Source organism: Lepeophtheirus salmonis, chromosome 14 (genome assembly GCF_016086655.4).
Source record: "Lepeophtheirus salmonis chromosome 14, UVic_Lsal_1.4, whole genome shotgun sequence".
NCBI lineage: Eukaryota > Metazoa > Arthropoda > Copepoda > Siphonostomatoida > Caligidae > Lepeophtheirus > Lepeophtheirus salmonis.
The window spans coordinates 31,646,292-31,661,671 of NC_052144.2; the positions used below are offsets into that span (position 1 = coordinate 31,646,292).

Here is a 15,380-nt window from a genome sequence, read left to right on the forward strand (position 1 = left end):
ACAAAATATAAAGACTGTAAAGAATTATTCTCCCTTCATGTTGGTATGTATCGTTGTACTAAAAACAAAGAAGGAAATAAAAAGGTTTATAGAAGAAAAATGTAGAAGAAGGAATATGATAAAAGATTTTTGACCATAAAATGATGGTTGAGCAAACGACAGTTCAACCGTCAATATTTTCTCTTCTCGAAACCAAATAATCTCTTATAAAAAGTGTGCAAAGATACATGAAAACATTGCAGTGAGAATAGTTCTTGAAGTTTTACGGTTTTTGTTTTATACAAGCAGAAGTGTTCAGAATTAATTTTTAATCCTTTAATGTCCCAGGTAATGCCAGGAAAACCTACTCTAGTATATTTGTAAAACTATATTTAATCATTCAAAAATTAATGTCATTATCTGACTTACAATTAGTGAAGCCCAAAGGTAGATAAAAAATTATTTTATTGTTATATTTATAGATATATGTAGGTGCTATATTGAGTAGATATTGATAGATATTTTTTACAGAATGAACAAATAAATCTTTTTTTCTTTCCTCTTTGCCTATATCAAAAAACAAAACAATACAAAATAAAGTTGAAAATGAAAAAAAAAACCCAAAAAAATTCTAATCAATTTAGATTTTTAAATAGTACAAATAACAGAAATCAAACACGAAGTTCCTCCATAGAAGGGTTGCGAGTCCCTACACTACCCAAGTTCCAACTGTTCTCAGTAATTCCATTATTTCCACTCCCACCCGTGTTGCTACAAGGATTATTACTCGTTTTCTTGAGGCTACTTTTTAGAGGTAGGGTCTGTGTATTAGAGGCTAAATAAGTCCCTCCGTGAATACTCGACCCTAAAATATGTGCCCCGCCGCTCTCAGATACTCCTCCTCCACCCCCTGAAAACGTTTGATTACGTGGCAATGTCCGAAATGAGCTCATTTCGGCATTTGAGGTCACTGGTGGAGGTGGGGACGGAACATCTGCAAACTCCGGCGGAGGTCGATGAGTTCTCACTGAAGAACGATGTTGACCTGGTGCTGTTTTTAAAACGGATTTCATTATTCGACCAGGGTGGGTTATATTGTAGGTTTGAATAGAGTTCCCACTGGAGCGACGACTGGAATTTGAACGATAGTTAACGCCAAGTGCTTCGTCTGATCCACGCTCAATATATTGTGATATACTGGACATACTGGGCTTGTTTCCTAGCACAATATTATTGTTCTGGGGTCCACCTGAGGAAGATGATGAATTAGAGGAGGAGGAGTCTCCCAGAGATTTACATCTACGAGATCGAGAATCCCGATGTCGATCTCGCTGGTAATATACAGCTGCAAATATTAGAACATTTAACACGAGAAGAGAACATCCAATGGCAATGGTCACACTTAAAGCCGTGCTGTAGGAATGAAATGTTGGAGCGTTTTGTTTTTGAAGAACGTAGGAAGTTACATTGGATTCACGATGAGTCATTACTGTTGTGTTGGTTCGGCTGAAAATGAATTTTTAAGAAGAATAAAACATTAATTCATAATTATTTATTTATGTTATTAGGATAAAGATTTCTAACCTGGGATCAAGAACTTCACTTGAAGCAGGAGTACTTGATTCAGTTCGAACCCCTTCCACATTTTTTAAATTAGGTACAAATGGAAGTAACTCTGAGTAGAGACGATATCCTAGGAATTCCTCTTCAGATTGATGCACTGCTTTCATATTATGCTCAAAACTCCTCCTTCTCTCCTCAGCATCTGCAGCTGCAGCTTGAAGGTCTGGTATAAGATTTAGCCACAAGGCCATCTTCTGTGATCGATAGTGGTCTCGCATTCGAGGCTTCAAGCCTGGAATGTATTATATTTAAAATTATAGTACGAATACTTATCATGTTTATTTTGTTAAATCAAGGAATGATTAATACTCATTTTTCCCAACAAAGAACTATTAAAATAAAGACGTATATTATACGACTTTTTTAATTCAATTACTCCTCTCATTTCATAACTAATAGAAAAATAACCTCCAGTTGGTCAAAAAGAAAAAAAGAGGAAAAAAAGAGAGTGCACTTTCCATGTATTAAGTATTTTATTTAATTTATTTATCTTACCTAATTGAAGATATTTTTTGTACTTTGGATCATAGCGATCCCATTTGGGCAAGGCTAGTCGGTCATCCTTAAGCATTCCATCGTTTTTATTCGGATCCCTGAAAAACAAAAGAAAATACATTTCAAAAGGGAGTTTAAATAAAATATAGGATTGTTATTTTTACGGGCACTATAGTGGTACCGGGTACTAACATAATTAAAACAGTACTCTACTAAATCAATGTTGGAAACTGAACTTAATCCCCAATTTCCAGAATTTCTGAGTGATCCCCCTTTCCCCAAAATAAATTATCCTTTTTTATGAGCTGAGTTAAAAAAAATCATCTTATTTAATTTCATAATAAACGTTTGTATGATTATAATAATTACATCATTTTAATTTTTTTAAATCATTTTTTGAGCTATTCCATTCATTTTTCATACGTAAATATCAAATAAAATGCCTCTGATACTTGTACAAATATGAGACATACAAAAAAATAAGTCTCTATTTTAAAATAATTTAAAAACATGAATTTGAGAGTTTTAACAAGATATAACTTCGTATTCTTATTGTAAAAAAAGTAAATTGAAGAAAATTAGAAAAACAAACAAACTGGAGAATCCAGGAAATCATAATGAAAAATACAGAAACGATTTGTAAGCAAAAAAGTAAATTAAATTAAATAAATTTTGATTAAAAGTTGATGAATATACGAATAAATTAAAACTATAACAAGACATAATCAATGTAGAAAATGAATTAAATATAATCAGATTTGACTTTTTGTATTGTGTTGTATGGGCGATAAAATTTTAATTCAAAGAAATAAGAAGAATTTTTATAAATCTTGGGGTGTCCCACTTTGCTACTGGAAGGTGAAAAAAACCATCCCAATCTGAGTTATTTCAACTCTCTTCTGTTTTCATAACCAAAAACAAATACTTTGTATTTACTCAAATATATTTTAGTAGCGAAACCAGTACAAAAATAATGATATGACAACATTAATGTATCTATAAATTTGAAAAATGTGTGAAATATGTGAAATTCTTTATGGCAACAAAAAAAAAAAAGAAGGCAAACAGGAATACTAAATGTATTTCTTTATGTTATGTCTTATATGTATGTATGTATATATTTACACCATACTTATCGAGATGAACATGCTATGAATGACTAAGAGCCTTTATATCGTAGCTCTTAATGCAGATGAAAACATCATTTTCTTAGGATAAATATATGTATGTAATTTTTTTCAAGGTTCATTCATATTCTATAGAAAAGTGATGTTCGTGTTGTATATACTGTGTTTAATCCCTTATCTCTTAATTCATTTATGTTGTAAGACTATTACTAAATATGAACCATTACGTATTCTACTCTCATTATGTACTAGGTGCATATGTTACAGAAAAAAACAAACAACCAAAAATCAACATGGTAACCCCTGATAATTTGTATACTTTTTTGGGAGGAGAACAGCTTAGCTGTCATGACGTTTAATTAGATCAGCTACAATCGGCCGTAGCAAGGAAGGAGTGGTAGGAGGTAATAAATAAAGACATTGGCAACAATTTCACCGATATTGATCCTCAATTCTACTCTGAATCCAACAAGGACTTACAATTATTACTCTGCAACAAATCATACAGGTTTTTATGAGGCCACGGGAATGTTCAATCAGATTTTGAATCTATTTGAATGTAGTCAGAAAGGACGTTCTCAACACAGAAGTTAAATAATAATGACAACAGCTTGGGAAAAGAAAATTTATTCTTCAAGTTAGCAATTCAAAAAAAAAAAAAAAAAAAAAAATCGTCCATCTAAAGAATACACACATTTTACATCACTACATAATTATTTTGTAGAAAAACTCATCCTTCTCTAAAATGAAAAAGAAAAAAAATGTTGAGATTTGAGAGCTTACAAAAAGTGTAACAATGGTTAATATTAACTAATTGTACTTCATCACGTAACCTTGCAATACCATCATAAGTCACACAGTCAACTTCATTTCATATCTTGGGACGAATGATGTATAAAGAAACATAATAGGTTTCAGATGAGAAAAGGAAAAACAGTTGGTACTTTTTTGAAAATATTTTCATTCTTTGATATGAATGAAGTATTTTGACTATTTTTTGTGTAATTTTTAAAGTATGAAAGACTAAAATCAGTTGGAATAAGGTCACGTTATTCCTCCCAATAGGTGGATAATTTTACAGATATTTACAATTTCACGATACATATTTTAAGTTCAACAGATCAATATTATAAACACTATAAGGAGTTGGGTACATAAATCAAAAGATTATAACAAAATGTGTGGGAGTTGTAGATATTTGTGGGTGAAAGTGGAAGAAAAAAGACTCGAAATTACATAATATTTGGGACAGTCCAAAATATTTGTCAAAAGTGAATAAAACTTTATTCAAAATATTTTACAGATACATTTAATCAATTTGAATACTTTTATTAGAAACATTCTAAAAGTAGCTTTTTATATTCTAAGCATTTACACTCGTGTGAAATATTTCATAGATGGCAACTTGAGCAATTTTTCATATTTTTCAGAGCTGTTGGCATCCTTCTTTAATTTTTGAGGGAGGAAAGAACATCTCATGAAAGACGGAGAGTGACACTGAGGATTTGTTGAGTGAGTTATAAGAGTAAGTCCTTCTAGACCTCAGAGTAGAATTAAAGGTCGACAACGTGGTGCTTACTACCTCTGTCCTTGGTTGATATGGCGTTATATATTTGTTCATATCCTTCCTTCCTCTCTTTTATAGCTGCTCATAGCTAATGTAATAAAACATTATGACAACGAAGCTGCTCTACTCAGAAAACATTTTTCAAATTGACAGGGTTACCATGTCAGTCTTCTGTTTCCTTTTTTTACATAGCGGGTGTACATATAACTTACAACTCTGCTAATTATGAGTACAACAACAAAGAGAAGGAAAATGAACAAAAATACATGGTATCTTTTTTTCAATTTTGTGAAAATTTACAACAACAAAAATGAGCAAGCTATAAAATCTGCATTAGAATCCAAAATAATTCTATATATAATAGCAACATAAGAAGTAAAAAACTAGGTGACCACGAGAGTCTTAACTCCGAGACGTAAGGCCTCGACCACTTACAGGGAAGGTGGTGGTGGCAGCAGGGTGCCAGCTGCCGTACCAGCAAAAAGGGATGATAAAGTATATCTAGTTGGACAAAAGGGTTTATTGTTGTTGCTTATGGAGATATGTATGTACACATATCTGTATATTGAATTTGTATATAGAAATAGCAGGTACATATAATTCAATATCAACACTTCAGAAATAATGTATACTAGAGTAGAAATATCGTTCACTCATATTTCATATTATTGTCAAAAATCCTTTGTCTTATTTTCCATATTTATATATCAAATATATATATCTGTGTATGTTTTTTCCGGGAATCACATCAAAAACAATGAATGGATTCTGCTGAAATTTTTCATGTAGCTTCTTAATGGTTCTGGTAACAATTTTTTTTAATCAGTTTTCCAGGACATGATGACACCCTTTAAATATAATTTTTCTAATAACCAATTTTTGTTTAAAAACGACTACTTCAAATAAAGCTACACAAAATAAAGTACGTAAAATTTTAAAAATGATTCTTAGAGAATGTTGATATGTATCTTTGTACACTTGTTTTGAAAGGAGATTAAAAGGTTTAGGGAAGAAAAACAAGGAGGAGAGAATAAGTCAAAGATTTTTTGACGATAAATGAAAGTTGAGCGAACGATAGTTCAACACGAATATTTTTCCTTCTTTGCACCTTATAATCTCTTTTTGAAAAAGCAGAAGAGTTCAGAATAAATTTTAATATCTTCATGTCTCGGGTAACGCCGGTAAAAAAAATTATTTATCTCCTCATAAAAATAAGTACAAAGATTCATAACAATACCAACATGCAGCAAGATTAATTCTTATAATTTTAAGGTCTTTATTTTTTGTTTTATATTAAGGCAAATTATTCTTAATTATTTTTAATTTCTTAATGTCCTGAGCACCGACTCTAGTAAATATTATAAGGTGAATAGAAATGGGAATGCATATCAGTAAATCCCGTATTGACCTTCCCTAATCGGATATATCTATTGATTATCATTTTTTTCAATGAGTAATCTCACCATTTCTCATATTTACGTTAGTGATATGGGCCAATCTACTCCAAATTGCCCAAGAAATATAGAAATTTATACACATACCCTAAAATTTGCAATTTTTTTAAAGGATGTAGCTGGAAATTTGAGATCAATTTGTTTTTTTATTCTAAAGATATGCGGGTCTAAAGTTAGAAAAATCAATTAATTTTTTCTCTTAAAATGCGTTGAAGATTGACAACTCTTTTTTCGCGATATTTTTAAAAATATAACCGTAACCGTTTTCTATTTTATCTAAAGCTCTACAGGAGGAGTACAAGCCCATTCTTATTCTCTCGTCATAATATTTTATAATCCTGCGTATTTTTGTTTTTGTTTCTTCTGATTCCAGATGGGTGATGTTAAGTTTCAAGAATTTTTTGATGTTTTTTTTTTACTCTTAAGAACCTTCCTATAATAGGATAGTGATCTGAGACAAATATGGAGGAAGCGCTTTGAACTCCTTTAGCTGTTTTGATATAGTTGGTGCAGCGAAAATATAGTCAAGTCTACCTTGTTTAAAGCTTTCCGAATTTGAGGACCAGAAGATCATTTGAGGGGTTTGAGGTTGGGTTTTAAGGGGCAAGTTGTCCAGAAGATGTTTGGAGATCATAGTCTCAAGGTCAGTTACATTTTTTTAATTTCTAAAACCTCCATAATTTTTTGTGTCTCTTGCAGGAGTCCCTCCTTTTTTTGAATTTGAGTGAGTATACCCTAGTTCTTCCCCCTCCTTATAATTGTCGCTGTCTTCCGAATCAGACAAAATTAACTTTATCGTAGAAAAAAAAGATCTATTATCTTGCTCCTTTCTTTGATGTCCTTGTTCTTTTTTTTTCTGCTTTTCTTAGCACAAAAGTTTTCATTATTTTTTAGTGAATATTCCTCATCTATTATTATTAATAATTATAATGCGAGTATAGTTGCATACCAAAAAAGTACTTCAGTTGTACATATAATAAATTATGCTTCATAGGAGCGCTTTGATACTAAGGACACCTTTGAAGGACCCCTAAATGGGACTAATTACACATTTCAAATTAAGGTCCAATACAATCAAAACAAAAAATCATGTTTTGCAGAAGGAAAATAGGGAAAATGTAAAAATATTACTCACAATAAGTTGTATATGAATTAGTTTTCTCTTCAAACTATTTCGCATTGTAAATCATATTATTAATATTTTTTTCTCAAAATAATATTAATATCTCTTTAAGTAAATTAGGTCATTTTAAATAAATTATAGAACATAAGAAGCTGTATTGTAAACTGTTTTCACGAAAAATCGGAGAAGAAGTCAATTTTTCAAAAATTTGAGAGCGTTGAGCCCCCTTTAAATATTTTTCAATTTCGCGGAAACTTTGCCAATTTTATTTCTTTATCAATAGGAACAGATTTTGAACCGCCGATCTGGATATTTCAACAAAATAATAAATAAGAAACACCTTAATATTCACTGGCCACGGTGTTGTTTATGCTGAAAAAAATGGAGGAAGATCCAAGTCCCTATTTCGAACCTCTTTTTAATCTTTATGAAGTCTAATAAGGTATACCTTAGAATCAGGTCTATTAAACAATCATTGCTAACTATAGATTTTAGGTCTCTGACAGTATAAATCTAATGTATTAGAATTTAGTTTAATATAAAGTTGCACAATAGCTAGCCAATTAATATTATATTTAAATTTAATTTAATCACAAATAGATAGCGTCGTTGTCTGCCCTTATTTAGTCCAGCTGAGCCTTTGTCCGTTTCAGTTCAGTCCTGAATAGCGGTCGTAAAAACTTTTTTTCGATTTTAGTGCTGACAGTCCTAAGGACCAGATTTAAGACTGCTTTGCACAAAATTGAATAAGTAAGGACCGACACAACACTACTCATATATCAAAATCAAAAAAAGTTCATTAAAAACAATTTTTACTTAATGCATCATTCATTATATATTGATGGATTCTAATGCAGTTTTCTTTGAAGTGTTAAAAGTGCATAGATGTGCAGACTGTATATACACTTCTAAAGTACATAAGTATGCTTACATTAGGGTAAAGCTGATACCCTAACTTTGTTTAAAACAACCTTCCTTACTCTGTAAAGAACATATTTGTGCAATTTCACCGAAACAAATAAATATTTCCTTCTGCACAAAGCCAATGGAATTTTGGAATAAGTTACAAAAAACTACCTTTTTGGATTTTACCAAAAGTTTTAAAGTTACCATTTTTTAAAATAAAAAATGGAAGAGAGTTACGAAAAATCTCAATATTTACTTGATTGGTTCTGCACAATGTAAAGAAAATATTTTTTCTTTTTCATTATATATATAAAAAACACTATTTTAGGAAATAATTTCAAAGTCTTTCCAAAAATTTCAATTACACATAATTATTATTTTTGTAATACTTTTCAAAAATACACACAAAAGAAGTGCAAGGATAAAAAATTACCCACAAATACACAAGGGTAATGCTATCTTTGTTTCTTAAATTAGACGCAATAGACCTTGGCAACCCTAACTGTTATGATTCCTTCTATTTTATGTGTACATATTATAGTATACATCATTATCCTTGGTTGTCCCATTGAACACTTGCCTCTGGCTCATTTTTAATCATATGTTCTACTCATAATAATGAAAGTCGTGTTAAGAAGTTATAACTGAGTGCCAAGTTGCTCTTATATTCAAATAAACAAGAGGATATTGAACTGAGGGAGAAAAAAAGAAAGAAAAATGATTCCTTACTCTGATGAAAATATTTCCTTTATTGTTTAGTAACCCTTTATATGTACATTCTAGCAAAGGGCTAGCCGGTGTTGCTCGGGCCAAAGAGGAAGTAATAAATCGCATTGACGAAAGTGAATTTTGTTTCCCCTTAATGTTAGACCTTTTGGTACGGGCGAGCATTATAATATAGCGACCGTATATTTTATAAAATGTTATATTCTGAATTATAAAAAAAAAATGTTATAACCTTCAAATAACATACCAGTATATAAAAAATAAAAACAATTTCTAGAAGATAAGTCCATCTTTATTTTTTGACCAAAAAGTGCCAAATCGAAATTGATGAAGAAAGTTGCAAATATCTGTTTTGAATAAATTTTGCAAAAAAGTATTTAATAGCATTTATTGGAATTGTAGAGAGGAATATATTTCTCTAGATCCACTTTTATGCCTCATTGGAAGATTGTATGTCTAGTGTCGGGTATTATGGGAGGGTAAAGCGATGTTTGTCATATTTATAATGATCATTCTCAAGAATTAGCTTAATTATTCAGAGAATCAATAACCAAAATACTTTGGCTGATTGAACATTAAATAATAATGACAGTTTTAAGGAGCCTTAGTGTACGCAGAGAATACGAGGGTTGGATACGCAAAAAATCATCAAAAAAACTGTTAAATTATTAACTGTGGAGTTTTCTGAAGCTAAATCAATTCCTTACTCGTCAACAATTCAAATAGGAAAGACACAATTAATTTCTCTTTATCAAGTTAACCTTTTGGTATTGAAAATAGACGATCAGAAACATCCATATATATATATATATATTCAATGAGGGTGACCAGGTATAATTTTATAATTTTAATTTTTTTAGAAGATGGAATTAACGAATTATATAATTAATTTTTTCATTGTTCCTTTTGTTACAATGGTGACAATACGAAAGTTTTAGTACATATTTTTGTTATTTATGCTATAAATGATTATTTTTGCTGTTATTAATAATAAATCTAACATTAATTAACTTGTAGTTTTTTATTTATTTATTTTTTTTAAATTTATGTGTAATTTTATTTCATTCTACTGCAATTACATGCCTACGTTTACTAGTGAAATATTACTCAACAACCTCAAATAGGTAAATTATTATATATTTTTTTAATTCAAAGAATATACCTACCTATATAGAGATGTGAATAGGAAATAATTTCTTGTTGGTTATTCAATCTGGATGAATTTAGTTTTTATACCTCAAGGGTTGTTAAATTTTAATTATTTTGTCATAGTAAAAAGATTATAGGAAAAGAGATAATTTATTCATACATATATTTTCTAAAAGTTCACAAGATATAATTTTGTAAATCTAAACTTAATGTGTCAACAACTATTAATCTTCATATTATATTTGGATCTAATGGTCCAAAATAATTAATCAACTGATGGTTCATTATCAGTACTAGCCATCATCTTTTGAAAGCAAGTTTTAATATGAATTAAAACTGGATTACAGTATAATATCACAAAAAGTAGATCCGAATATATTCTATTATAATTTTTACTATAAAGTTTAAAACAATTTATTGTAAATATTCTCAAAGTTTCAAATACAATATTTTATTACTATATAATGCATGTTTCAGTAATAATCTGACTTTAGCAAGTCAGTAAATTTTTATTTTAAAAACTATTGATGTAAATGATTTATACAAGATATATTTCAAATTGAATAGGAGTAGTTACAAATGTTGAAATTGTATGAATGTGTATGAATTCCATTATTCTAAGAAAATTTTTAAGGTAAAAATATAATGATATATCGTAATATGGGGGGAGAGTAGGCTTATACGACAATTTACATGAGATCTTTGTAGGCGTCAATTTTTCGTCAAATGCATACAATTCTTCAAAAAAACGTTAATATTGAAAAACAAAAGCTATATAAAATATATTTGCAAAACTTGTAAATTGATTTTGGACAAAATAATAGATATTTTTTGTGTCAGGCACAACCATATTTTATTAATTCAAAACTAAAATGACTTGGCACAAATTTAATTGAAGAATTTTAGATATTTTCCTGTTTCAAATCAGATTTTACAAAATTTGTTGTAAATCCTTGCATTTATAATAAAGGCATTTACCATTATGTTCAGCTGAACCAATTATTATAGCTACATTATTTTTTAGTGGGATGTTATGATAATAATTAACTCAAATTTACACATTCTACAGTTAATTGTAAAGTGGAGCTAATTGTAGAGCATAATCCAAAGAATAGTTTACTGTATATATCTTAATTAGAAAAAAATGTATATATACTTTGTTATGTGGTGATTACCTCACATATGTAAAGAGGAAAAACTATCAAATAAACCTTTAGTATCTCAAAAGCGACTTCATGCCGGGGAAAAAGTTGTATGCAAGACAAGGAAGTTTTGTCACCTTTTCATAGATTTCCTAAAATGTATTATTATTTTCCCAAGATGCTTTCCCTATAAGAAATACCCGTTATAATTTTTAAACACCAGAGGGCTCTTTTTATAGCCAAATTGATATCAAAATTGATTCTTTTATCTGACTAAAGAGCTGAATAAACGATGAAATATTCAAAAATCCTCCTTAACTTTAGATTTCCTCAAAAAGTATGAGTAGATCTAATAAATATCTTAATATTTGTCACTTAATACAAACCTATTCTAATTAATTGGATCCATTTGTCTCTTTCTTTATATCCAAAACCCATTTAAAAAAAAAATCATCATGAGCCTTTTAAAAAGCAGTTTATAGAATATGCAGAAATAAATTAGTTTTAATTTACAGCAAACGTAAGGCTTACAGTAATCATCCTTGTATTTCTTTTTCCAATTTGTATAAAATCCTAAAAAAAAGGATTTGATTTTTTCAACAACATAAATGTACTTTCTCCTCACTCTCATAGTTGAAAGGAAAACTATTTCTCAAACATTCATCTTAACGTTCAAGAATATACCTAACATTCAATAAATCCTTATAACTATAGAAGGAAATAAACTGTAAACTACTCTATATAAATAAATATATTTATAATAAGTAGTTATTGAAGAATTCTTCCCTCCATTTACTGTCCATCATTCTTTGTTTGTTTTAGAATGATATTTATTTAAGAAATCAACAACTGCTTTATCAAAAGTGAGAAAAAAAAATCCAACTTTAAATGAGGCGTAATGAGAATAACCTTTGTAGATTATGGGTTATACCGTGAGATTTCGGGTTGGCTTTTATTTGTTTGTTCTATATAAATATTTACTTTGAAAACTTTTTTATTCTACACTCTAACTTGCAGACAACCACATTTAAACATTGTTCAATATACTCACTCTATGCATATTAAAGAATAACTGAATAAACAAAAAACGCAATGGACAAAATCCATCAATGATAATACTGGTTGACAAAATTTCAATTTTGTTTGGCTATATATTAAGATAGTTGCTCATGCGAATCAGGAAAATGATATAAAATATGAAAATTTCTTCTATTCTAGCAACATATTAATTTTTGGAACATTATTTTTTTACACTATTTACATCTGCACATTTGCCTGACAAAGATGTATTAGATTTACTCATAAATATACAATTCATACCTTGTCATAAACTTGCTATTTTAAATTCAAACCCGTCATTTACCATTGAGTATGTATATGAAAGTTATAAAATTAGCTATTAATATTTCAACAATAAGAAAATATCTCAAAATTGAAAAACAATGAGATATATTCAACAACAAAAAACAACAACTTATTGTTAGTGACATTTTCTCATTTAAAATTCAAAACTTATACCTACCATAAATAAGGAAATTTTCTTAACATAGTTTAACTTACCCAGATGTTGCAAAATTTGAGAAATACTTCATTATGAACTTTGAGAGTTGGATCTCTTGATTTGAGTACTTTAAAGCCTCATTTTCTCCACTTCCCATGGGGTTAAGACGTAGAGGAGTACCAAAAACATAGCTGAGCTCTTCTCCGTGGGCACATCCCAATCGCTAATATATGCAAAATACGAAACAACATTAGAAACACTCTATATCTAAAAAATAATGATCATTTTACCTGTTTGTAGTTACTTGTCTTGGTCTGATACTCAAATACACTGAACCAGGATCGAGTATTTAGCGAAGAGTGATAATCTCCAGTTTCTACCAAGGGTGCGAGATATTGAGCATCGTTGAGAGCCTCAAGGGTTTTATCACGAATGGAAACTGGGTGATGTGATGGACTCTGCCAATCTGTGTAGTCCGTAACGATGGCTGAAAAAATCTCTCTTTGATGGAGTTCATAGTTGGCTGAGACGTACTTTGAGAGAAGTATGTTCCTAGACTCCGTCTCCATTCCTTAAAATTTGATATTGAAAGTAGGTAAATGATGTATTTTAAATGATCATAACTCACCATACTCCAACTGCTTATGGTTGAGTGCAAAAAGGGCATCTGCAGTTGCAACACTGAACAACAGCTCATAGCGAGCCATTTTCTCTAAATAATCCCTCATTCGATGCCTAAAACTATGTACCACTACTCCATCATAGGAAGGGCCCCATACCGGTCGAAACGGAGAAGTTTGTGGAACTTGAACACGCATAAGCTTGTAGAGAGGAACGGAGCGCAGACAGCTCAAAAGATTTTGCGGAGAATCTTGAGCATCTGCAGAGCAGTTGAGAGATGAAGCTATTCTGAGTGTAGATCGTGCTGGATCTCGAGATACTGCCCAGGGGCTTAGTGCAGAACCGGACATGAGGATGACTCGTTGGAAAAGCATACCTGAAACAAGAGAAGGAATCAAAATACAATCAAATCCAGATAATAGTAAAATTCATATACGATCAATTTTGTTTCTGAAGGTATTTCTTAATTTTTATGCACATTTGGGGAATTTTCTGTAAAAGTTAGTTGAGAATCTCAACCAATGGTTGAAATCAAAATAGAAAAACTATTTAAGCCAATCCGCATATGACCTTCACTAGTGTTAATTCTCAGGATAAGAGCAACTTTTAATTTGAATAACTATAATCTATATAGATAATTAATGAAACTCCGAAATGCGTATTTAAGTTTTTTATTCGTATGGGTTTAAATTATCATACTGCATATCTACTAATATCTTAATTCGAAAACAAATTAATATACAAGAAATATATAAAATTTAATTAGGAACTAGTTAGAGAATAAAGAAGGAGAGCCGGTATAGTTGGCAGACGAGGTATGTTGGCATTCTCCAAATAGTAGGAAGTTTCTACGACTTTTTCTCCATCACGTTTGTGGACTAACCCCTGATTAGTGTTGCAATACGGTGACTCTTTTTCTAAACTTACAAAATCAGAGTAATTTTTTTCTTGATCATTAAATTTCTTTTGAAATTCAAACATTAAGTTAAAGTCTTGAACCCTTCTTGTTTTGCGAAAATATAGTTATTTTGAGTTAATTTAAGAGTGGAATGGAATCAATCAATTTATATTACATCTAAAGAACCATTAACTATTTATGAAATTCGTTCCAAGAGGGATAACAGAAATAGAGAAATGGGCAGAATATAGTGTGGAGACCAAGTTCCCATAATGGGAGCTCAGAGTGAATCCAAATTTGGATGAGAGGTGCGGCAGACACCACAAAGAGTGAAGTCGAGAGATCATTGCTGGGCCACATGGAGACAGACCCAAAGTCATTCATATTGTTGCTTACTGAAAAGTTTTGGGTACAACTCCATGAGCTACTGTATTTGACGTATTGACAATATTTCAATAGTGATCGGAAAGCTCAATAAAATATATTTTTTATAAATAACATGTTTGCCTTGATATCTTAAAAAATACTCTAGAACATTGCCCGAGAGAGAAGGAATACAATGAATGTATTTAAGGTTGCTCTTTTTCAACCTATTTTGTTTTGTACAATAACTTCAAAAACACCATACTTAACTTGGCATCTAATTAAAAGATTATCATTCGATTACCAAATACCTGCTATAAAAATAATGTAATAATAGGTGTGATAAATGTCATGGGAGGAAAATATTTTATATGTTTAATATAGTTTCTTAATGTTGTATAAACATATATGAGAGTTATGTTTTTTTTTGAAGTGTTGTGATGTACATATTTTTTAAGATTTATGACGCTAATATTTTTTTTTACAGTGGTTTATGTTTAAACATATTAAGCAATTTTTCATTGTCAAAAAACCTCGAAGAATCTTCTTCATTTTTTCCCTCGCTTTAACTTAATTACAAAATGTTTTTATGTTTTTAGCAAGATTAGATAGATACAGTCAAAAGTGGATACAAGGAACGACACCATCGTTTTTTACTCAAATTTTATTGGAAGTGCAATTAAAAGAAAAAGAAAAATATATATAT

The 15,380-nt window shown here is 30.1% G+C and overlaps 1 protein-coding gene across 1 annotated transcript in view; it reads right to left on the reverse strand.

Annotated features, from left to right (window-relative positions):
• Positions 1–427: 427 nt before the first annotated feature.
• Positions 428–15,380, reverse strand: part of LOC121129509 (neuroligin-4, X-linked) — a 253,516-nt gene continuing 238,563 nt past the window's right edge. The window contains exons 6-11 of the mRNA XM_040725232.2: positions 13,421–13,789; positions 13,083–13,363; positions 12,852–13,015; positions 2,098–2,195; positions 1,564–1,834; positions 428–1,485 (exon numbers count right to left, since the gene is read on the reverse strand). Of these exons, the coding sequence (XP_040581166.1) occupies positions 651–1,485; positions 1,564–1,834; positions 2,098–2,195; positions 12,852–13,015; positions 13,083–13,363; positions 13,421–13,789 (2,018 nt within the window). The 3' untranslated portion in view covers positions 428–650. The remainder of the gene's footprint in view (positions 1,486–1,563; positions 1,835–2,097; positions 2,196–12,851; positions 13,016–13,082; positions 13,364–13,420; positions 13,790–15,380) is intronic.